This window comes from Caenorhabditis remanei, chromosome I (assembly GCF_010183535.1).
Source record: "Caenorhabditis remanei strain PX506 chromosome I, whole genome shotgun sequence".
NCBI classification, from domain to species: domain Eukaryota; kingdom Metazoa; phylum Nematoda; class Chromadorea; order Rhabditida; family Rhabditidae; genus Caenorhabditis; species Caenorhabditis remanei.
This window is the reverse complement of record NC_071328.1, coordinates 6,287,296-6,309,486: the sequence shown is the minus strand read 5'-3', so window position 1 is coordinate 6,309,486 and position 22,191 is coordinate 6,287,296. Positions and strand designations below refer to the sequence as shown.

Genomic DNA, 22,191 nt, shown 5'->3' with positions numbered 1-22,191 from the left:
ATTTTCTTCAATAAAAGGCGGCCATCTCAGCAGTTTTCCTTCAGTTTCGTCTTCCACAATGTGGTTGACTTTTATTCCTTTTCTTCTAGTTCTGTTCTTCGTTGGACCCTCTTTCGGTCAACCGGATGATCCTGGATTCAACGGACCCGTTTTTCTCGAAAATTCGGAAGAACGGGTTTTTCGTGACGTGATTTCTAAACTACCCGGCTTGGCTCCACCCCCGCTATCTCCGGAGTCCACAATCAATTTGGATAATGGAGCAGAAAATGATGGATCCAGAGGAATCGTCGAAAATTATTTAGCAAAACTGAACAGAGAAATTACTACGAGAAAGTATGAGACAATAGCAGATTATTTTTGGAACGGATTCACCTACATTGCATGTAATGGAACCTATGAAAAAGGTGAGCAGACTGTCGTGGTTTTATAGAAAACAACGTGTATCTCGGTACTATCATCACCTTTGATTTTCAGCAACTGTCGTCAACATGTTGGTCCAATTCCCTCGTGAATCGAAAATGGAGATAAACATCACTTCCTCGAAATTTCGAAACTACAACGTCGACATTGATTATACTGTAGTTGTACGTGGATTTGGTTCAGTTGAATTGATCTCTCAATTTCATTTGTATCGAGCTGAAATCGGAAGTTTCTGGAGACTCACTTCTGGAAGAACTCCGATTTGTCCGAGCCGTTTGACCAAAAACTTTTTGGAAAACTCGTCTAATTCCAAAACTCCGGAGAAAGTGGCCGAGCAGTTTTTGATTAGAATGAAGAGATCCATTGAGTCGAAGGATTACTTCACTATCGCAGGACTTTTCAAGCCAAATTTTGTGTTTTCTGGATGCGAAACAGTCTATAACAAAAGTACGTTCATCTGGATATAAAAACTCTTCTTGAAACAATTAGGTTTACAGTTCAAATCGTTGGAAGACTGATGAATCTTCCACCTGCAAGCAATCATACTCTCACAATAAAGCATGCTGAAAAGCTCGGATCAGTCCTAACATACACTATAGTAATCCCTAAATCTGAATCGGATCTTATCGAAGTTGAACTCTTTTTGGATACGAATGAGCAACAGCTGATTCGTGGAAGTGTGTCATCTTGCAAGACCAATGGAAGTCTCGTCACTGTCAAAAAGTTTTTGTTACTTCTGAATGCAGTTATCAAGGGAAAAGATGCTGCATTGATTGGAGATATGTTCTTGGATTCTTTCATGTTTTATGGATGTAAAGGAAATTACGATAAGGGTGAGTTCTGGGAGTTAGAATTGGAAGCTTGAAAAATATAAACTTCAGCTCAAGTTATTGAAATTCTTCTGAAACTTCCTCCAAGTATCCAGATGACGATGACGATAAAATCTTCAAAATTCACAGACGAAGGAATTGAGTATACTGTAGTCATCGGAGGAGCTCTGCCAAATGACATTGTTGCTGTCTTCAATCTTTACTTGAAGCCAGGCGTTGGAAATCACTGGAGACTTAGTTCAGGTAAAAGGAAGAAATGCGATGAACTTCTTCACCACTTCGGACAGTTGGAATCTACAAAACAACACTTCGCAATGGATGACCCATCAACTGTTGTCAATACTTTCTTGGTGAAGATGACTGAAGCTATTGAGTCTAAAAACTCTTCGATCATTGCTGACTTATTCGAGAGAGAGTTCAGTTTCAGAGGGTGCAAGGGAACTTATTCGAGAGGTAAAAGGAAATGAAAATGTCAGTTTTGTGAAAGTAATTAATTTGCAGATCAAGTTGTGAGAATGATCTTAAAGTTCTCTGCTGAAAGTGACTTTTCCTACTCAATCGAAGTTGTGGAGGACCAAGGAAACAGTGTTGTTTACAATGCGAAAATTTCGGAATTTGGTGAAGCTCAATTCGTTTTGAATATCAACAATCAACAACTTGAATCCGGAAGAATCACGTATTGTTCCAAGAATTTCCATGTGTTTCATTAAGGTTATTTAGAAGATGTCCGGCTAGCAACTCTTGTGAAATCTGAAACTTTTTACGAAAATAACAAAAAACAGTTGGTTAACAAGTTCAGAATGTTTTCATTCGGGGTTTGATGACACATTTTGGGTACAAAATTGATATAAAGATGTTAAAAGTTCTTCTTCTTCTTCTTCTTTTTATTTTATTTTATTTTCTTAATATTTTCTCGCATCTCTCTTAATTTATTTTGGAATATGATTCAAATCGGCTTCTCGAGTCCAACGGTAATCTGGTGCACCAGGAGAATAACAGGTGTTGTCATGCATAACATCTCCATCAGTCCAGTACATAATGTAGAAGTTACACATCTCATCCTCTCCAGTTGCTCCCATTGAAATGTCGTGATTTTCATTGTTATTCATGACACATCTGGCAGTTACCATATCTCCTTGCTGAATTGTCATCGACGAATCTTCGACTGGAACGAACATTTGTGGAAGTTGTGGATCTCTCTTTCCAATCAATTCCCAATGATCCTCTTGTTTCTCATCTTCCTTAACCAACCATCCACTGACTTCTTTTCCATGACGATGAGTATGAGTACGGTAAGCAAATGGATGCATCACAACGTCCTCCTCAATGACACAGGCGGTTTCGAATGACTCGGTTTTGTTCTTTGGAAGAGTTCCTCCGGTGACCAAGAGCATTGTAGCAGCAAGTTTTGGTTGGGGTTCTTCGGTGTGAGTGATTTCGAGACCTGTCTCATCTGGTTCTTGTTTCGAGTGCATGTAGTGGACCTGCATGACCAAGTGACGGATATTACTCAAACCCCCGACTTGGAATCCGACGTCTGGAAAATATATTTGGTTGAGTGATTTGAAATGAATTTCTAAGAACGGAGTCACATTCAGAAATTATATGACTCGACTGCAAAAATTCTGTCATACTTTCAAAGTTAAGAGTATATTTCTCTGTTATACTGGAATTTTGCAATCTTCTAAAACAGCACACCGGGCAACGCCGAGCTACAAAACTATGCTCGCACGCTTCAGATCTCCAGAGACATAGTCACCTCACAACTTCAAGCCCTCTCACCTTTTGGCAGCTCAAGTGGTGGTGCATCCAGAGCCCAGGCATAGAGAATCGCAGGTTTGCTTCCACAAGTTGGTGCACGCGGAAGCTCATCATCTGGCTTATTCATTTCTCCACAATCCCAAACAAGCTCTTCACTTCCTGGTTCCTCACATCCGAATAAAAGGATATGATGGGCGGTTCCTTTGGTGGTCAGAGCTTTGAATCCGGTCAGATAGTTCTCTTGGTCACTCAATTCAAGTGAGGTACACAAGTAGGAGTCGGCCTGGAAAAGGAGAAAACTTTACTTTAATTCTTTGAGCTCAGCCAGGTCAACATCCCATTCTATTGCTAGTCATGTGACTTCCTCTGGATTATAAACCCTTCATCAAAATGTGTTTGCTCTACCCTTTTTCTCTTCATTTTCCAGGTCAAAAGACCACATTTGACACCCACAAAAAACCAATCAGTCACACAATTTCGGTCGTCGTGAAATATTATAGCTACGTATTTTTATTCCGTTGCTTGGAAACTAGAACAAACTTCAAGAGCAATTCGTAAAAAACGGGAAAGCGGGAGGTTCCAGGAATCCGGCCAGCCGGCTATAAATTTTTGAATGTAAAATGAGAAGAGGTGACGTCAGAAAAAACGGAAAACTCGAGAAGCTTCTGTGAAACGGAAGATTATCAAGTCATATAATGAAAGATAATCCCTAATGGGATGAACATTCTATAAATTATGATTCATCTTGAAGAACAAGAAAACAAAAAGAAATGAAATCATTAGCAGGTGCAAAATTCAAAAAGTTTGGAAAACAAAATGTTTTACGTAAGCTCTAAGATTCTAGGCGATTCTATTCAGTTCAAAAGAATTCGGTTATTGGAAAAAAAAAGATATCCAATTATTTAGAGTACTCCGTTATCTAAAGGCTACCACATTCTCTTTAAAACCTTCTCGAATCTACGGAGGCCTATGACGTCACTTTTTCTAAAAGCTCTTATTTGTAGAAAGTTTGCAATTTGAACTTTCTATCAAAATTTCCTCAGATAGTCGATACTAAATGTGAGACCCAATCATCTTCCGAAAATTCTCACAATTTCATCCCGGAACCTCGAATTTTCTCACCTACAATTAACCTCTCTCACCCTCTTAAATTTCCCACATAATTACCTCTGGAACGACTCCGGGCATTCGAATCTGTGACTTTGTTGCATCACAATACGTGGCAATTGCCACCAATAAGATGGCGCATGACGAGAGGTGATAGAGGCGCGGCATTCGAAGAGGAGCCGCGCGAAGACTGAAAGAGCCCTCACATCGATTTGCTCCCTCTCTCCTCTAGCCTCCGTCACGTATTCTGAGTCTCTCACGTCTTCTGAATACTCTCGACGCCTTCTCCTTTACATGGGAGGAAAGGGGGCGGTGTCTCTTGAAAAGGAAAAAAGAAGAAAACAGAAAAGAGCAGATGAAAGTAGAGGAGTGGATGGGGGACTGGAAAAAGCACGTAACTGGGAAGTGACGCGTGTTCTCGCTTCTTTCAATGGAGCCAAAGAAAGAGAAAAAGAAGAAAAAGGAAACGAAGAAAAGTGAGATGAGAAAGGAGAAGACGATGTCGTTGGTGTTTTTGCAGAAGTAGTTGGGAAACTAGGTTTAAGGAGAAATTCTCAGAGCTTTATAAACCGTCTCATAATTCGAAAATAGAAAAGAGAACTAGAAGTTAGTTATACTTTCAGAGAGCGTCAAAGGCGCAACAGAGAAATTGAACATTTCTGATAAGGGTTACTATAAGTACAGTTATATGAATGAAATGACATCAATATTTATTCGGGGAAATTTCATGATTTCAACGAGTCGTTGACATTTCTGGACATTTCGATTTCTTCTACTTCTTAGTTATTTGATTCGTCTTCTCTTTCATTCTTCTATTCTTTTTGCAAAAACGGCAACATGTGAATTCCGAATTGATTGAGATGGATAAGAACGAAGAGAATCAAGAAAAGGGTCCACACGACAATCATTGCCCAATAAATTATTTTGACGCGTTTCTGAAAAATATTTGATAATTTTCAAACTACAAAGTCTCTGAGTAGATCAAACTTACAATCTTCTTCTTCAATTTCTTCACTTTTGGTTTGTCAATTCGATGTTTCTTAGATTCCGATGGATCAGAATCTGGCAATTCCTGAACTCCGTCTCCAACCATTTCTCCAACTGGTGGTTTACCACTGTCTACTCCGTTATCCGTTGGAGTTGTCTGATGAAGTGGGGGAATCTGTTGTTGCTGTTGAAATTGTGGTTGTCCTGGAGGCGGCGGTGGCGGTGCAACTGCTCCAAAATTTCCTCCCGGTGGAGCATTCGGATCCATATTCACGTAGGGAAGACCGCCCAAATTCTGATAATTGTCATCACCGGACGAACGAAGTGGATCATTTGGAACATTTGCTGCATCATATGGATCTGCCATTCTTCTTTCGTTTCCAGCAGATGTTTTATTCCTCTTTTATTGATTGGTTTTACCGTCGTTCCGTTGATTCAAACAAAACACAGAAATGATTGATTTCTCGGAGAATCGAAGGCGTGAAAATGGGAAATCTTTCGGACAAACACGAGAGGCTAGTTCACAGAAATACTTTATTCTGCGTCAGTTTACTTGAAAACAACCTTCATTTTTTCCGAAAACTGTCATTTCCTTATTTTTCTGCCTACAAGAAGTACATCTTCTATAGTGAGTTTTGGGCTTCAATCGATTTCAAATTCCATGAGAATATTTCAGACTCTCGTTTCTGAAAGTGATGCAGAAACATAACCAAACAAAGAAAAGCAATCCAACTGCTCACAGTGGCCGTCCTAAAAAAGAAAAAGATTCGAAGGACACAAAAAAGTCGAAAAATACGAAAACTGGCAGACGAACTCCATCGAATACAAAAGTGAAGAATCTGACGAATTCAATGTCCTCAACGGATACAGTTACACCTCTCAAAACTGCCGAAGAATCGAAATCAGCTGATAATAATAAGAAATTGGTGACGAAAAACAGACAACCTCGAGAGAAAGAATTGAAATTGGAACCGACTCAAGAAGATGTTCCAGTTGAGAAGAAAGTAGATAAGAAAGAAGAGAAAAAGAAGGAAGAAGATGCACAGAGTGGAATGGAAGTTATAGTGAAAGATGATAAGAAACCAGTCAAAATGGACGATGGGTATGAAGATTTTGGACCGGGAGCTGCTTGATTTTCGACTAATAAAATGTTTTTTTTTCTTTATCAAGGGACAAATAAGAGTGATTTGGCATCTTGTCGGCGCAGTTTCAAGAGACCTGCAAACAGAACTAAACAATTGTTGATTTTAGTTTGCATTATTGAGCATGATTATATAGGTTTGGTATCCAGAATCTCACAGACCTCCCAAAACACAACAAATTACAAGTTACTTTATTCATCATTGCTTATATTTCTCTTTCCTAGGCCATATGCGATTTGGCTTCTTTTTTATTAAACGCATCAAGTCGGTTCTTGTAAATCTTCTCATCAGCGTAGCAATTGATTGAGCATTCCTGAAAATGAAATGTGTGCCAATTATGTGTTCAGTTCAAAAGAGAAACTAACTAACCATATTCTTGTAGACATGCATTACTGCACCCAAATTATCAAAGTGTCCACAATAACTTGGAGCAGAGAAAATGGTGACGAGTTTCTTGTTGGAAAAGAACTCATAACCGTCCATGACGATTTGATGAGCACGAACAACCATATCCACATTAAGAGTTTCCAACCATTCATCGAGAGCCGCTGGCCCGAAAATACGTCCGGCGCCTCGTGGAGAGTCAGCATACATTCCTTCATCGACACAGTTTGATGGATCAGCCCAACACAAATCAGACATGACACCTATATCCGGGATATCGAATGGACGTTCTAATGTTTCGAGTTGTCTGAAATTTTATTTGCAAGTTTCTAGATGGTATTTCTGTTTCCATTTCTCTAGCTCCGTTTCCAAATTAAAATCTTACGCAAGATCTCGTAAATCTTCTGAAATCCCACCATGCATACACACGATCCGTTTTCCGACAGTTGCACAAATTGGCATACAATTGAATGCATATTGAAATGCTTCATACAAATTGATAGAGAATCTTCTGGTGCACTCGAAATAGAAACCATATTGAGTGTTGACTGCACGAGACTCGTGATTTCCACGAAGAAGAAAGATCTTATCAGGATAAAGAAGACGAAGTGCGAATAGGAGAGATATCGTTTCAATGGAAAATGGTCCACGGTCCACGTAGTCGCCGAGGAACAGGTATCTAAAAGACAGTACTATTATTCTCTGCTTGCTTGATCTAACCTCTGCGGATTCGGTTGATCTTTTATCTCCCTTGAAGAGCCTTTCTCGACTGGAAAGTGAGGAGGAAAGAAGAAAGTAGCGAACAGCTGACACAAGTCCTCAAACTGTCCATGAATATCTCCACATATAGTTATCGATGGTTCAATCTGAACTTATTCATACTTATGTTTGTCCAGATGTCCATCTACTCCTCACCTCTAAACAAACCCTATCCATCCAAAATGCTTCTCTTGCCCTATAACACAACTCAATATATTCTTTCTCTTCAATCAACGATTGACAATTTCCAGGACACCAATCATCGACTAAACGGTTTACAATTGAACGGAGGAATTCGTATACTTTTCCATTCGTTGGCACCTCAGACCCCTCTCCATCCGGGAGACCTTCGGCTCCTCCGAGAGGAAAATCGATTTCAGCCATTTTTTGAATGGCTTTGTAATAGGAAATGAGAAGATTTTAGAATATTTGGAAAACTTTTTACCACGTGTGTTTACGTTTATGAAGTCCAAGTTTTCTGGCGAATATGTGGTACAGTATATAAAAACCAATTCTGGATTCCGTTACAATAGCCCGTTCTGCTCGATAGCATATGTTGTATTTCATGAGTTGTATGCACTCCCTTTCCATCAAATGTTGAACAAACGTCATGAATTTTATCACTTTTTGTTCTTCTTATTTAAAAAGATTGTTTCTTTTTTTTCTCTTTTTCATTCTTCAATAATTTTGTGTAAAACCTTGTTGCTGATTTGGTACTTGGGCGGCTGACTAAATGTCCGTGTGTTTTTTTATTATTTTTTATCAGAAGGGAACATTATTAAAACAAACTATTTATATTTAGAAATTCTATAAAACAACAAAGGAAGTTTCTTACAATGGATAAGAGATCTTCGTTGAATCAGTCGGCTTAGTGACGTATCCCAAAAACTTTTGCTCTCGAAGAATCCTTCTCATCAGCATCAGACGTCCTCCGCGGGTTTCCGTTCGCTTCTCGACAGTGTCGACGTTCAGCTTTTCTTGCATTTTATATGGAAAGTAGCACGGTCGGAATGAGTTTCGGTGCCACGGGCAATTCCATCGGATCGATTGAAAGGAAAGTGAGTTGAATCGGAGCAACTGCTGCATCTGAAACAACGAATTAATAGGGAAACGTAAAAAAAATTAATCGAATAAACATAGATGAGCAGAAGAACAATACAATCACTTCAACTTAACTTCAACGAAATCATACTTCAACGAAATCATACCCGGCCCGTCAAATGACAAGTACGAACAAAATAAATCTGATATAATTCTTCAAATTTTTTTAAAAGATTCCAATTATTTATTTTCTCAACAGATGCTCGAAAAATTTTAATGAGTTGGAAAAAAATAAAAAGAACAATAATTCTTGTCGATTTACGGGGAAAGTTTAAAGGCGCACGCATTTTACGCCGCCGGGTCTCGCACCGATTTCGTCTTTTTTACTTGCTTCGTCCCCCGATTCTGCCTCGGCCTAAATTTTTTTTCGCTTTTTTCAATGAATTTCGGGTGATTTTTTGACTTTTCTTTAACTTTTTAAATCTATTGAATACTAATATTGATAAAATCGCGTAATCTCTTTTAAAAATATGTATTTTCACCCTTATTCGATGTTTAGATGACAAAACGCCGAGCAAGCAATAAAAAGCCCTCGGGTTTGAACAAATCACTTGGGAATTCGCTCAGCAATGATCGCGAAAAAACACGAAAAAGTCACCAACGTGCTAAGTACGATGGAAACGACATTGAGAATCCGGCATTCATGGAGCACGAAGTTAATCACTACATCGACTCAGTTACTGATGAAACAAGTCTAGAGGAATTTCTAGCTAAAGCAGAACTTGCTGGAACGGAGTTCACAGCAGAGAAGGAACAATTCAAAATTATTGAGAAGTGAGTTAATATATTTTGTATTGATAAGTAAAAGTATTTTTTTTTAGAAACTCCGCCATTGTTGTACCCACTCGTGTAGATTACCGTGCCAATCTTGATCTCCAGAAGGAAAACGAGCACCGCTTGCGAATTCCTAGACGCCCAGCAAAAGAACTTTGGGAGAATATGGAGGAGCTTACCAGATTGGAAAACGAAGCGTTCCTTCAGTGGAGGTCCGACCTCAGCGAGCTGCAAGAGGCACGCGGAAATTTGAAAGACAATTAAAATGATTTGCTTCAGGTGGATGGACTTGTGCTGACACCGTTCGAAAGGAATCCAGACATGTGGAGAGAACTTTGGAGAGTTGTGGAGAAGAGCGATATCATCGTTCAAATAGTCGACGCCAGAAATCCTCTTCTCTTCCGGAGCAAGGATTTGGATGACTATGTAAAGGAAGTTGATCCAGCCAAGCAGATTCTTCTTCTAGTCAACAAGGCCGATTTACTGAAACCTGAACAACTGGCTAGTTGGAAAGAGTACTTTGAGAATCAGAGGATCAATGTCATTTTCTGGTTGGTATCACAAAATATTTTTGCTTCGTGTTAAAAGAATAGTTTCCAGGTCCGCGATGGATGACGTTTTGGAACCAATTGCAGAAGACGGTGAAAATGTTGTTGCAATCCCGTCTACATCTACAACAAATATGTTCATCACCAACAAAGATGAACTTATTGCTAAATTCAAAGAGCTTGGTCACGTATCAGATGAACCTTCCGCAAAACCAGTTATGGTAGGAATGGTGGGATATCCGAACGTTGGAAAAAGTTCCACTATCAACAAGCTGGCGGGAGGAAAAAAAGTGTCCGTCTCAGCAACACCAGGAAAGACGAGACACTTTCAAACAATTCACATCGATAGTCAACTCTGTCTCTGTGATTGTCCAGGACTAGTGATGCCATCATTCTCGTTTGGACGTAGCGAAATGTTCCTCAATGGTATTTTCTATTAGAATTCTTTTTAAAATAGTTAATATCGTTTTCAGGCATTCTTCCAATTGATCAAATGCGTGATCACTTTGGACCAACGTCTCTTCTGTTGTCACGGGTTCCTGTTCATGTCATCGAAGCAATGTACTCCATTATGCTCCCCGAAATGACGGATCCTTCACCAATCAATTTGCTCAACTCGCTTGCATTCATGAGAGGATTTATGGCATCTTCTGGAATTCCAGATTGCTCTAGAGCTGCTCGACTGATGTTCAAAGACGTTGTCAGCGGTAAACTCATGTGGGCAGCAGCTCCTCCTGGAGTTGATCAAGAAGAGTTCGATCATCTGTCATATCCAGAGAAAAAGAATCGTGACATTGGACGTGTTCAAATGGAGAAACTTGCAAAGCTGCAATTGTTAGAAGGAGATGAACTGAAAGGATCGCAGTTCGACTCACAACATTTCTCTGGAACGATTGGAGTTGCACATGTTAGAGATTCAAAAGCCTTACCGCAACGGTTAGGCACTGTGATTCCTACGGCTCCGACTCAGGCCAATGATAAAAAACACTATAAAGGAAAGAAAGACAAATTGAGGAGGATTTATAATGAATAAAGTCGATCTTCCTGTTATTATTTCCTCTTTTGGTTACTCTGAATCTTTACTGGTTAACTCCCAGATCATATCTCTATTAATTCTCCGTACTCGTTAATTTATGTTTATCTCTGCATTCGTTCCTATTAATCATTTTTCCAGGTAAATATGGGCAAGATTATGAAGCCTGGAAAGGTCGTCCTCGTCCTCCGAGGAAAATACGCTGGTCGCAAGGCCGTCGTCGTTAAGCAGCAAGATGAGGGAGTTACGGATAGAACTTATCCACACGCCATCATCGCTGGAATCGACAGATACCCACTCAAGGTTTGATTTCCCGATTCATTGTTCTGGTTTATTTATTTTTTACAGGTTACCAAGGACATGGGAAAGAAGAAGATCGAGAAGAGAAACAAGCTGAAGCCGTTCCTCAAGGTCGTCTCCTACACTCACTTGCTCCCGACCCGCTACTCCGTCGATGTTGCCTTCGATAAGGCTAACATCAACAAGGTTGGCTTCCTCTCTACCTTCAATATTCCAGCTTACAAACCGTTATAATTTCAGGAGGCACTCAAGGCCCCGACCAAGAAGAGAAAGGCCCTCGTCGAAGTCAAGTCCAAGTTCGAGGAGCGTTACAAGACAGGAAAGAACAAGTGGTTCTTCACCAAGTTGCGATTCTAAGCCGCTTTCTTTCTTGTTTTGTTCTAAATAAATGTTGTTACATAAACCCAAATGTTCTGCTCTCTTTCAGATACAATTTTGATTATTTAATCCTGCAAGGTTGAGTTCTTGAATCTATTTGGGACAGCATGAAAATCTTAATGTTTGCAAGCCGGTGGTCGTCTTTTCTAGAGAAGATGCGAGACGTCAGACAAGTAGAGTCTTATGACTAGGCCCGGCGAGATAGAATGCGAAATGGGGAGTGCCCCCTACCGACACGCGTATCTTGGTCTCGCAGCGACAAGTGCTACGATCTAGGGGAGGACGGCGCGTTGCGTGTTAGGTGCGTGCGTCAGCGTCTAGCGGTCCTTTTCGGTCAAGCGATCAGCTTTATATACACACACCCGCCACCACCACATTTCCACCGCCGCCCCGCCACACCGCCACACAACAGAGAGCCGTCCGAAGTGTGCGAGAGTTGCGTGTTCCGTGTTTTTCGTTTTGTGATGTTTATAACTTGACGCCCTTGAGTTCACACCCGATCCACAATTAAAAGTTACCGAATTTCTCGCTCTAGCGTGCTCTACTTGTTCTATTCGCTGGCGTCATCTGCGGCCTTGGTGGCACCTTTTCGGCCGCCATGGCCTGCTGTTTATCCGAAGAGGCTCGCGAGCAGAAGCGAATAAATCAAGAAATCGAGAAACAGCTTCAGCGTGACAAAAGAAATGCTCGACGAGAACTCAAATTGCTTTTATTGGGTAAGAAACTATTCAAAACTGTTTAAAACATCTGAAAATCCGTTTTCAAATAATGAAAAACCTCTAAAAGTGGTTTTGTGAGTTTTGCAACGTGGCAATCTGAAAATCCGTTCCCCTCTCTTTTTCTCATTTTTGGTAGGGGGTTCCCCCGAAATTTTCCAGTTTTAAATTTTCACCTGCTCCTTCTTTTTCTTATTTCTTATACTTTCTTATCATCTCGTTTCCTTTCTCCCCATTCCCCAATTTCCTTATCTCCCTCCCGTTCGTTCTTATCAGTCTCCCTGTTTTTTGATCCCTGTAAACTCGAGCGTTCCATTCCAAAAAACACAGTTCCATTCGGTTTCATATAGTTTGGTAATTTTAAAAATCAATCGATATACAAAAACAGTTCCTTTGTATCTCTGCGTCTCCTTCCCTCTCTCGTCCCATCCTATCTGGTCCCCCTTTTTTCCCTAATATGTCGAAAATGTGGGGCGCGTCGTCGTCGTCGTCGGGGGCATATATCCCCCGCTTCGGCCCCCGAAACCCTCTCTTCTTCTTTCCCTTCTTCTTCTTCCCTTCCCTTACACATATATCTATATGTGTGTGTACGTATATAGCATTTGCATGGTAAGAGAGAGCGAGGGGCTGGTGGATTGCCCTCAGCGCCCCCCACCACTCCTACTAGCCCCCCTTTCTCCTCTGTGCTGTGCGTATTGATCGCGGTATGGTGAGAGAGGAGGCACAGAAGTAGTGAAAGAAGAAGAAGAAGAGAGAGAGCTCGTGAGTGTCGTGAGTGTCTGTGTGCTTGTGAGTGAGTGCTGCTGTTGGCGACGACGAGAAGGGACGATGAGACGAACGAGAGGGTTTCTGCATTTATGCGCGTGCGCTCGTGCTACTGGATGCTGCTACTGCTGGCTGCCCAGAGAAACAGAAAAATAGAGAAAGAGAGAGCCACAACCTAATCAGCGCAGCCAACCAACCAACCAACCAAGAAGGGGGGGGGGGGGGCTAGCCAACAGAGCCTCCAGATAGGGATCGAGAGAGTATAGAGAGAAGCAGCTTCTGCTTTTGCTGTGTGAGTGTGTGTGCCTCCTCACACACACACACAGAACCATAGGGACCCGAGAGATCTGGAGACGCAGAACGAAGCAAACGGGGCCTTCTTCTCTTCTACACTGAGACAGCGCCACGGGCCCCCAGAGCAACTAGATGAATTCACATACAAATGACTAATGGACATGAGTTGTGTGTGTTGTATGCAGCAGTGCAAATTGATTTCCAACCCGCTCACCCCAAATTTGTGCTGTGTGGGCTTTAAAGAAGAAGGAAAATTGAGGAGCACAGAAAAAGAAAAACGAAACAGATTGAAGAAGTAAATGGTGCTTTTGGGTTCGAGAAAGAAACAGAACATGAGATTTCCGGGGAAACGAGATAAACTGTGAAATCGAATGGAACTGAAAAAATTGGAATGGAACTGGAGAAACTAAAATAACCTCATCCTGTATCACTACAATTCATAATTCTAATTCAGACCGTTTTTTCCTCAATTCAAATCCCTCATTTCGTTACCTCGTTCGATATCCTTTTCAGTCTACGGAATTCAGATAACAAATATTTTTAAAGAATCGAACGTATTCGTTAAAAAAAAAAATTAACTGTTTTAATCGTCTTATTTGAAAAGCAATAAGAGAGCTGAACGTTTCATCCGAAATCGGCACAGTTCTTCACAATTTTCGTTATCTCACTTTTTGAACATATTGGAGATCCTTCCATAAGATTCTAAAATTTGTGAAAACCCCCAAATCTGTGTGAAACAAAACACGTCTAATGTTTGCATTCCATCGTTGATCAATCCATTTGCTCCCACTTGAATCCTTTTAATCGCCCCGTGATCCAAATAAACCACTCCACTATCCGTACGACCTCTAAACGTCCTTATTCGATTGCCAACTTGAAAATCTTGAAAAAGGGAAACTGATTGCCACGTTGCTAAACAATAATACGCTAAAATTGGTTGATTGAATCGTAACACCATGTTCGTTTGACTCAGTTTTGCGTTTGTTCAAATAGCTTTTTTACCTGAATCTTGAATTATGAACGTCCGTTCGCAAGGTTCGAAACCTTTTTGTTGAAAACAAATACATGTAGAAACTGTTTGAAATGGCGGAAACCCGTAATAACGAATCCAAATCCAAGAAATAGTGAAAATTAGCCACTTCAGGTAGGTGAAATTGAAAAAAAAACTACAACCATCTGGTTTAAACTGTACAAATTAGGAGTTGAAAAATCATATATTCTGATTCGCATTTTGTTAATTGTCTTCTTTTTCAGGGACTGGAGAGTCCGGCAAATCAACGTTCATCAAACAGATGCGAATTATCCACGGTCAAGGATATTCAGACGAAGACAAACGAGCACACATCCGATTAGTGTATCAGAACGTGTTTATGGCCATACAGGTGAGTATTATGGATCCTGGAAATATCTGAATCAAGATATCCGGAAAATCACAATTTGACTTGGTACCCCGTCGTATTCTGAAGAGTCAGAATCTTCATTATCTCTTACTTCAAAGTGAAGCTTGTTTCTAACGCTAACGAAATTTGACCTGAACAGATCTGTCCCTCTCCAAACCACCCAATTAGTTAGAAATTTGACCTAATCTGAGTTGTTAGTCACGTAGGATTTTTGACACTATTCATGTGTATATGCGCGAGTGTGTGTGTAGAAAAACATGCCCAAAAATCATATTGAAATTTGAGAAAGGGAGTGCACTACGAAAATGAGGGTCTAGGGATTTCTTGATATTCAAAAAAATCGATGGGTTTTTGACCACCGACTTTTCATACTATTGAGCTTATTTTTAAGAGCTTACAGAACAAAATTTCCTTTACTGAATAAAACCACGTGACGTTTCACCATTTTCGAAACCTATTACAACTATGAAAATTAACTGAAACAATTCCCATTTCGTAACGAGATTTGGTCCCCATCCTAGCTTCTTTTCAATGCAAAAATCTCTACTGTCACCACCCTCTTGAAAATTACCATAATCTTATAGGATTTCGATCCCTAAACATGATTCTGCTCTATTCGAGAAACCTGGGTATTCTTTGACCTTTGGGTGCTTCCTTTTTGCTAAATTAGATGAACCGATCTTCAAATGGCGAGCTTAGATGCTGTGAGGGTACAGACGGTACGAAAAACTGAAAAGCTCAGTTTAGAATGCTCAGTGCTCTTCAAAACGGAAACCTGTAGACTACAGAGGTGATATGACACTGATTTAGCCGGATCTTAATTAAGGAAAAGTAGGATCACTTGAAAATCACGATGAAAATAAATTCTCAAACGGTTTCCTATTTTCAGTCTATGATACGAGCAATGGACACACTGTGTATACAATTTGGGGATCAATCAGAAGAGCTACAGGAGAAGGCGGCTGTTGTGCGGGAAGTGGATTTCGAGTCAGTAACGTCTTTCGAAGAACCTTACGTGTCGTTTATCAAAGAGCTATGGGAGGATTCTGGTATTCAAGAATGTTATGATAGGAGGAGAGAATATCAGCTCACCGATTCAGCCAAATAGTGAGTTTTTGTTTGAAAACTTTGGAAATTGCTATACACCGAAGCAAGATTCTCTGGTCACATTCTCTCAAGAAAAACTCAGAAACACCGTGTTTTGTTTCAGCTACCTTTCCGATCTCCGAAGGCTCGCCGTGCCGGACTATCTTCCAACAGAGCAGGACATCCTGCGTGTTCGTGTGCCAACCACCGGTATCATTGAATATCCATTTGATTTGGAACAGATCATCTTTCGGTAAGTAGTTCACATTTTTACACTTAAAATCTGTCATAACCGAAGATGTAGAAAATATATATAAAAGTCTGGGACACAAAAAGAACTCTGTATGTCTTGCAGAATGGTCGACGTAGGAGGTCAGCGATCAGAAAGGCGGAAGTGGATTCACTGTTTCGAAAATGTAACATCCATCATGTTCCTCGTTGCACTGTCAGAATACGATCAAGTGTTAGTGGAGTGTGATAATGAGGTGAGTATTTCTACTTTTCACCTGAGTAAGTATTATCTGAAACGCGAAAAATGCGATATCTGATAGATACACATGAATCAACGGAATAAAATGTAGACTCAAACACTATTTTTCCTACACACTAGATTGAAATAGCACTTGAGACAATGTACTGAACAGGTTATTATTACTAAAAAAATGTAATTTTCGGGCTGATTTTTGTTGTATAGCAAATGTCAGAAATTATTGTCTCGGAGCGCAAGATTTGTGAAGAATAAGATGCATGTCCCAGCGGAAATTAGTCATTTTTTACCGTTTTCCCGTCGTGAAGAAAGCAGGAGCAGGAAATTAGACGATTTTTTACCCGAGCAAGTTGATTTTCGGAACCGGAAATTAGCGCAATTTTTTATATGACATGGAGAACAAATACAGACAATGAACCGCTATAACTCGAAGAAAAGAATTCACGGGACGTGAACACTAAAGCACTTGGAATCAATATGAAGTATCATATCTCAAATTTATATATTTGCAGAACCGAATGGAGGAATCAAAAGCCCTTTTCCGAACGATCATCACATATCCGTGGTTCACCAACTCATCCGTCATTCTGTTCCTGAACAAGAAAGATCTCTTGGAGGAGAAGATTCTCTACTCACATCTAGCAGATTACTTCCCCGAATATGACGGTGAGTGTTAACATTAATTTGAACTCGGAATAGGTTGGAAAGTTTCATTCCCCTTGAATGGCAACAGTTGTCCTGGCATTTCATCTATTGAAATGATTTAGGAAACCGAGAAAGTGATATTTCTGAATGTTTAGTACTACAACAAATCTAGTTATGATAATTTTAATTAGATAACTGATGTCTAAACCTTCTCAAATCTCAACTGGTTTGCCAAGTTATCAACTGTTTTCTGTTTCAGGACCACCACGCGATCCCATTGCGGCCAGAGAGTTCATACTTAAGATGTTCGTCGATTTGAACCCAGATGCCGACAAGATTATCTACTCTCATTTTACGTGCGCCACTGGTATGTTTTCTAGTTTATTTAACTTTGAAAAGCAGTCTGCTTCTTCTTTGCTCTATTGAAATTATCATTCATTTTTGTATCCGCACAACAAAAAAAAAACGCCCATGATCTCACATTTTTCTCAGGAAAAAACAAAAATACACTTGAAACATCGACGCCATTTTTGATGTTACCATGGTAATTATTGTGTCTGAGGTGACTGGTGCGGAGAAAACAGCGTCGGAGTGAGCTCAGTGTCTGTCACAAAATGGGTGATGCTTTTACGACATGGCTGCTCTTCACTCCGCGCACCGCAAACACAACTTAACCATGGAAACGATATGTACAACTACTCTTAGGAGTCTGTCTTGTCGAAATTATTTTTTTAACATCAAAATGAAAAAGGAGAGTGAAAGAATAGGGACTAAATCCTGAAGAAGTCAGTGGCGAGAAATTTCTAGAATAGACTTGGATTGAGGAAATAAAGAAGCTTCGAAATTCTTTTGGATTAGGGTAACCTGTTCACATAATCTTTACACAATGAAATACTGTATAGTTTTTGAATTTTGCTGAAGTTCTAGACTTTGAATTTTGTCATTTTCTCCAAACTTCAAAAAAGTACTTAGTAAATCATGAACTAGTGTTGAAATCAGACCTGGAATAGTTGTAATTAAATAGGACTCAGCATACTTCCAAGTTAAGAAGTCAGAACTTCTGTTAAGGAGATACTATATTTTTCCACATGTTATGCCAAAAATAAATAAGTATTCCTTTTTTTCAGATACGGAAAATATTCGGTTCGTGTTTGCCGCCGTCAAAGACACAATTCTACAGCATAATCTGAAGGAGTACAACTTGGTGTAATCGAAATGGAAAAATGTCGGATTGGATGATGAAGAACACCTTCTCTTCTCTCTCTCTCTCACTGGGTCGAGTGAGACACCACCTACCCTAGGAAACATTTTCTTGTACTCCTTCTTCTGTTTTCTTCTCTTGTTTCTCTTTCGCCTATCTCTCTTCCTTCTTCTCTCAAATTTTCATCCAATCCTACAGGAAAGCCTTCCCTTATTCTTTCTGGCATAAAAACCCCGCAGATAGCTGAAAATGAACTCTTGAAATCTCTTCTTCCGTTTTCTCTCCCTTTTTTCTGTCCTGCCCATCCATTTATCATCACAAAAAGTCGGTTTTATTTGCCCCCATTTCTACAAAAACCTGCATCCATCCCTAGTTTCTCTGGCCTACAAAACTAGTCTTAACTGTCATTCTGTCTTCTTTCTGTTTTTTTTTGTGTAATTTCTTGTCTATTTTGAAAAAAACTTCACAACAAACCGCCGCTTCTTTCGAAATTTTTATATATAATCCCGGAATTCTAAATTTTAAACCCCCACCCACAGACACAATTTTTCGTGTTGATCATAGATTTTTTGTCTTCTTGTCCCACCCACATCCACATAATTCATTTTTTATATATAAATATATATATAACTTTCTCTTGAGTTCACCATATTTTCTTCGAAAATTATCGAATGCTTCCCCGTCCCCCTCCCTCCTCCCCTAACACAATACACGTTCCCCAAAAAAACCCAGTTTTTTCATCAAGCTAACCTCGAAATCTCTAATTTCATTTTTTTCTTTTTCATCGATTTTTGTCTTCTTTTTTTGTCTCAACCTAAGAAAACCATCCACACGCCCACACCCTCTCCCCCTCGTCCCTCCCCCTTTTTGTATCGACTTTTTGCGATAGTTTCTAATTTCATATTTATTTCTATTAACATTGATCTAATTTTATGTAAATGTTTTGTGGACAAACAAGAAATGGTTGAAATTTTTTAGCCCTTTGCTACTGTAATTATTCGCAAAAATTCCAGATACTTAAGATACGTTGATCTTCAAATGCCCACATCAAACGGACTTCCACTATCATTTTTATTTACTCTGAAATAGCGCGGTATGGGAATTTCTCGTAAATCGACACATGTTGATTTCGGGGCGAGACCCAAAGTGCCTGCGTTTCTCCGTCTCGTCTGCTCTCTCCTCTCTGACATTTTATTTTTGAATTTCAAAATCACCTTTTGTCGATTCTCGAAGCTGTAAAAGCTCATTTTTCTTGTATTTATTTTTAATAATTTCCAGGATAACAATTAAATCAAATAAAATGTTTTCCCAAAAAGTATTATGACTCATCTGATCGTTTTCGACAGTTATGGTTTCCATGGGTTTTCTATCGGTAGTAATGCCCTCTGCACCATTCAAAAACAACGTCGCAGCGTTGAATTTTTTTGGAGAACTTTGTTCATAGCTAATTATAAAATAAAGCTATCATTCCTTGTATATAAATAGCTGCTAAGGTGTCCACTTTGATTGTTAACTAATCTAAATCTTTTCATTTAGTTTCATTTCTCACTTTTCAAAACTAATCTTTCAGACCATCTTGCAAAAAATGGACGTCTCCCAGCTGACCGATGCAGAACTTCGAGAGAGCTTAAAAAGCCACGGAGTATCAGTTGGACCAATCGTCGCGTCGACGCGCAAACTTTATGAGAAGAAACTTCTCAAATTTACCGGCAAGGCTAATGGTTTGTGTAGTTTTCATCCGAGCATTTTAAAGAAGGAACTAATATTTTATTCATTAAATTTCAGACGAATCACTGAACGTTGTAGATCTGAACGATTCGCAAATCAACGAAGAAGTTCATCAGGAGGAAAAACGTCTCTCACCGGTTTTCCAGAGAAAAACGCCATCCTCGGCAATTAAAACTCCAGTTCGAGAAGCTATTGTCCGACGATCATCATCATCACGAGCACCGGAATCTGACACTGATGACGATTGTGAAGAGTCTATGCGGATTTTGACAGAAGAAGAAATGGCTGCAGATCGGCTCGCTGCTCGTCAAAGTTCTCAGGGCATTGAGAATAGGGGAAGCATGCTGAGAAGCTCAGTAAGTAAAGAGTAGAAAGATAACAATGGAGAAATGAAATAAGTCAAAAATTCTTGAAAATAGTGTCAAAGTTAAGCCTGTAACAGAAAATTCACATACGACTTCTGGAAATGACTCCGGCTTGGATGTTATGCCGTCACTTTAAAGAAATAAACTCCGAGTTTAACATTTTGAGAAATGTGGTAAGACTACATTAAAAGTTTTGAGCTGAGAATAATATGCCTTTCAAAATCCAAAGTTCGTTATAAATCATCCACCGGAATTGTAGTTCATAATCAAAATGTTCTTGTTTCAGATCACATACACAATCATCTTCGTCATCATTGCTGTCTTTTTCTACTTTCTCTTCGAGAACGTTGAACAATTGCAGTTGGCCACTATGCCATCGAGCTCGAACGCAGATGATACCGTCTGAATTACTTCTTGTTAAATATAAACATATTTCACTCGATTATTATCCTTCCGTCAACAAAAATCACGGCCCAAATCCTCTCAGTCACTATCACTGTTGAATTTTGAAATTGAACCGACATCTTTTGGAGTCCTTTTACCCTTTATTTATTCATTTTCCCTCGTTTTTTTCATACCCTTCAACCATTTCTCATTCGTTTCCCTATTTCTGTTTCCCCCAATTCATTTATTTAAACGAAATGAATCTATCTTACCCAAAAGCTTCGTCGTTTCATCATCAAGTATGCCATAGCATTTTATAGATTTTATCGCCTCATCAAATCCAGAAGAGTCTCCAGAAGAGCTTCGAGAAGTTGATTCTGGAGGCGTGGCCTAATAGGACGGAAATCCATAGGGAAAAATGACGAATCCGTGGTGAGATTCAGCAGAAAGGGGGACTATAAAAGGCAGACACCTCGATCAAACTTACTTTCAATTGCCCCCCAAAAACACCCCATTTCTCCTCTTCTATCCATCCGAAAATGCTTCGTCACAGCTGCGTCCTTCTAATGTTAATTCTCGTTTTCGCAGAGGGTTCGTTTACTATTTTTCAGTGAATTCAACTATGTAAAATACCGTGAAATATTTCAGTTTTCGCCACACAATCTCCGACTTTTGATCGTCAGGACCGCGACTACCGGCCATTGCAGGTAAGGGTTACAGAGTGGAGAATTGGCGGTGGGAAATTCTATTAGAAGGTTTTTGAAACAAGAGTTTTCTGATTAATTCTAGCTTTTGGGGTCTTCTCTAGACGTTCAAGACAAGCCTCAATAGTTCGAGACTTTCTAGATTCACAGCAGTTCTTTTGAATCCTTGTAGCCTTTTAAGAAAGTTCTAAACTTGACATGCCGATACATGAAACTAGGCATTCTGAAACTTTTGTAAAACACGAACTTCTCGTAGAGGCGTCCAGTGCCCTCTTCTTTTTTTGATATCTCGTAGATCGGATCATAGCTTCTCAGGCTTACGAGATATGTCTCAAAGACGTCTCGAGTTACTTTCATAACTGGAATCTTCTGTATCACTCTTCGTTCTAAAAGCTTCTGGAGCCTTCAATGCAATTCCAGACAATCTCTTCCTAATCTGCCCAATTTTCAGTTCGGAAAACGAGATGGCTACCGTCCATTGCAATTCGGCAAACGAGACTACCGGCCGCTTCAATTCGGAAAGCGAAGCGGCAGTGGTGGAGTGGTTCTCGAACCGATTTGGGAGTGGCAATAACCGAGGAACTCTCATCTGAAATCTCTCTTTCGCTCGTTTTTATTCTGTAATTCGTCATTTCTGATTTCTCCTCCATTCTGTTTCACCCCTTCAATTCATCATTCATTCCCCCCAATCGAACGATTTATTTCATTATTTTAATACCAGCCAACACAGAGAAGACAGTCGCCAATGAATCATTTTATTGTTGTTTTATTATTCATTTTCTGAGAAGTACGGTGATTTTCGGGTTCGAAGGTTTCTTGACCACGGTTTGATATAGAATGGAAGGATCGTAGATACCAAATACAGGTTTTCCGAGATATCATGCGTGTTACA

At 39.8% G+C, this 22,191-nt stretch overlaps 12 protein-coding genes across 12 annotated transcripts; 7 read left to right on the top strand and 5 right to left on the bottom strand.

Moving 5' to 3' along the window:
* Positions 1-58: 58 nt before the first annotated feature.
* Positions 59-1,960, top strand: GCK72_001155 (uncharacterized protein; the record flags this gene model as incomplete). Its single annotated transcript, XM_003111284.2, has 5 exons — positions 59-404; positions 475-867; positions 918-1,253; positions 1,302-1,703; positions 1,752-1,960. 5 exons carry the CDS (start codon positions 59-61, stop codon positions 1,958-1,960), a joined length of 1,686 nt encoding a protein of 561 aa, XP_003111332.2.
* Positions 1,961-2,179: 219 nt separating this feature from the next.
* Positions 2,180-4,286, bottom strand: GCK72_001154 (uncharacterized protein; the record flags this gene model as incomplete). The annotated part of the gene is made up of 3 exons (XM_003111413.2): positions 2,180-2,787; positions 3,033-3,294; positions 4,179-4,286. The coding sequence occupies 3 exons, from the start codon at positions 4,284-4,286 to the stop codon at positions 2,180-2,182; spliced, it is 978 nt and encodes a 325-aa protein (XP_003111461.2).
* Positions 4,287-4,930: 644 nt separating this feature from the next.
* GCK72_001153 (uncharacterized protein) lies at positions 4,931-5,472 on the bottom strand (the record flags this gene model as incomplete). The annotated part of the gene is made up of 2 exons (XM_003111147.2): positions 4,931-5,053; positions 5,110-5,472. The coding sequence occupies 2 exons, from the start codon at positions 5,470-5,472 to the stop codon at positions 4,931-4,933; spliced, it is 486 nt and encodes a 161-aa protein (XP_003111195.2).
* Positions 5,169-5,561, top strand: GCK72_001152 (uncharacterized protein; the record flags this gene model as incomplete). The annotated part of the gene is made up of 1 exon (XM_053722857.1): positions 5,169-5,561. The coding sequence occupies one exon, from the start codon at positions 5,169-5,171 to the stop codon at positions 5,559-5,561; it is 393 nt and encodes a 130-aa protein (XP_053591502.1).
* Positions 5,562-5,800: 239 nt separating this feature from the next.
* Positions 5,801-6,238, top strand: GCK72_001151 (uncharacterized protein; the record flags this gene model as incomplete). Its single annotated transcript, XM_003111341.2, has 1 exon — positions 5,801-6,238. The coding sequence occupies one exon, from the start codon at positions 5,801-5,803 to the stop codon at positions 6,236-6,238; it is 438 nt and encodes a 145-aa protein (XP_003111389.2).
* A 229-nt stretch (positions 6,239-6,467) lies between these two features.
* GCK72_001150 (uncharacterized protein) lies at positions 6,468-7,774 on the bottom strand (the record flags this gene model as incomplete). Its single annotated transcript, XM_053722856.1, has 5 exons — positions 6,468-6,560; positions 6,617-6,938; positions 7,017-7,310; positions 7,436-7,497; positions 7,547-7,774. 5 exons carry the CDS (start codon positions 7,772-7,774, stop codon positions 6,468-6,470), a joined length of 999 nt encoding a protein of 332 aa, XP_053591501.1.
* A 447-nt stretch (positions 7,775-8,221) lies between these two features.
* Positions 8,222-10,530, bottom strand: GCK72_001149 (uncharacterized protein; the record flags this gene model as incomplete). The annotated part of the gene is made up of 3 exons (XM_003111319.2): positions 8,222-8,476; positions 9,350-9,663; positions 10,413-10,530. 3 exons carry the CDS (start codon positions 10,528-10,530, stop codon positions 8,222-8,224), a joined length of 687 nt encoding a protein of 228 aa, XP_003111367.2.
* On the top strand, positions 8,991-11,503 carry GCK72_001148 (uncharacterized protein; the record flags this gene model as incomplete). Its single annotated transcript, XM_003111133.2, has 8 exons — positions 8,991-9,265; positions 9,313-9,502; positions 9,545-9,816; positions 9,866-10,239; positions 10,287-10,720; positions 10,988-11,149; positions 11,195-11,332; positions 11,387-11,503. 8 exons carry the CDS (start codon positions 8,991-8,993, stop codon positions 11,501-11,503), a joined length of 1,962 nt encoding a protein of 653 aa, XP_003111181.2.
* Positions 11,504-12,122: 619 nt separating this feature from the next.
* On the top strand, positions 12,123-18,127 carry GCK72_001147 (uncharacterized protein; the record flags this gene model as incomplete). Its single annotated transcript, XM_003111200.2, has 8 exons — positions 12,123-12,240; positions 14,554-14,681; positions 15,589-15,806; positions 15,910-16,038; positions 16,141-16,270; positions 16,785-16,938; positions 17,177-17,284; positions 18,045-18,127. 8 exons carry the CDS (start codon positions 12,123-12,125, stop codon positions 18,125-18,127), a joined length of 1,068 nt encoding a protein of 355 aa, XP_003111248.1.
* Positions 18,128-19,703: 1,576 nt separating this feature from the next.
* On the top strand, positions 19,704-20,617 carry GCK72_001146 (uncharacterized protein; the record flags this gene model as incomplete). The annotated part of the gene is made up of 3 exons (XM_003111394.2): positions 19,704-19,839; positions 19,904-20,202; positions 20,498-20,617. The coding sequence occupies 3 exons, from the start codon at positions 19,704-19,706 to the stop codon at positions 20,615-20,617; spliced, it is 555 nt and encodes a 184-aa protein (XP_003111442.2).
* On the bottom strand, positions 20,059-21,888 carry GCK72_001144 (uncharacterized protein; the record flags this gene model as incomplete). Its single annotated transcript, XM_053722855.1, has 4 exons — positions 20,059-20,190; positions 20,507-20,613; positions 20,868-20,972; positions 21,651-21,888. 4 exons carry the CDS (start codon positions 21,886-21,888, stop codon positions 20,059-20,061), a joined length of 582 nt encoding a protein of 193 aa, XP_053591500.1.
* On the top strand, positions 21,135-21,873 carry GCK72_001145 (uncharacterized protein; the record flags this gene model as incomplete). Its single annotated transcript, XM_003111272.2, has 3 exons — positions 21,135-21,186; positions 21,244-21,302; positions 21,751-21,873. 3 exons carry the CDS (start codon positions 21,135-21,137, stop codon positions 21,871-21,873), a joined length of 234 nt encoding a protein of 77 aa, XP_003111320.1.
* Positions 21,889-22,191: the final 303 nt, after the last annotated feature.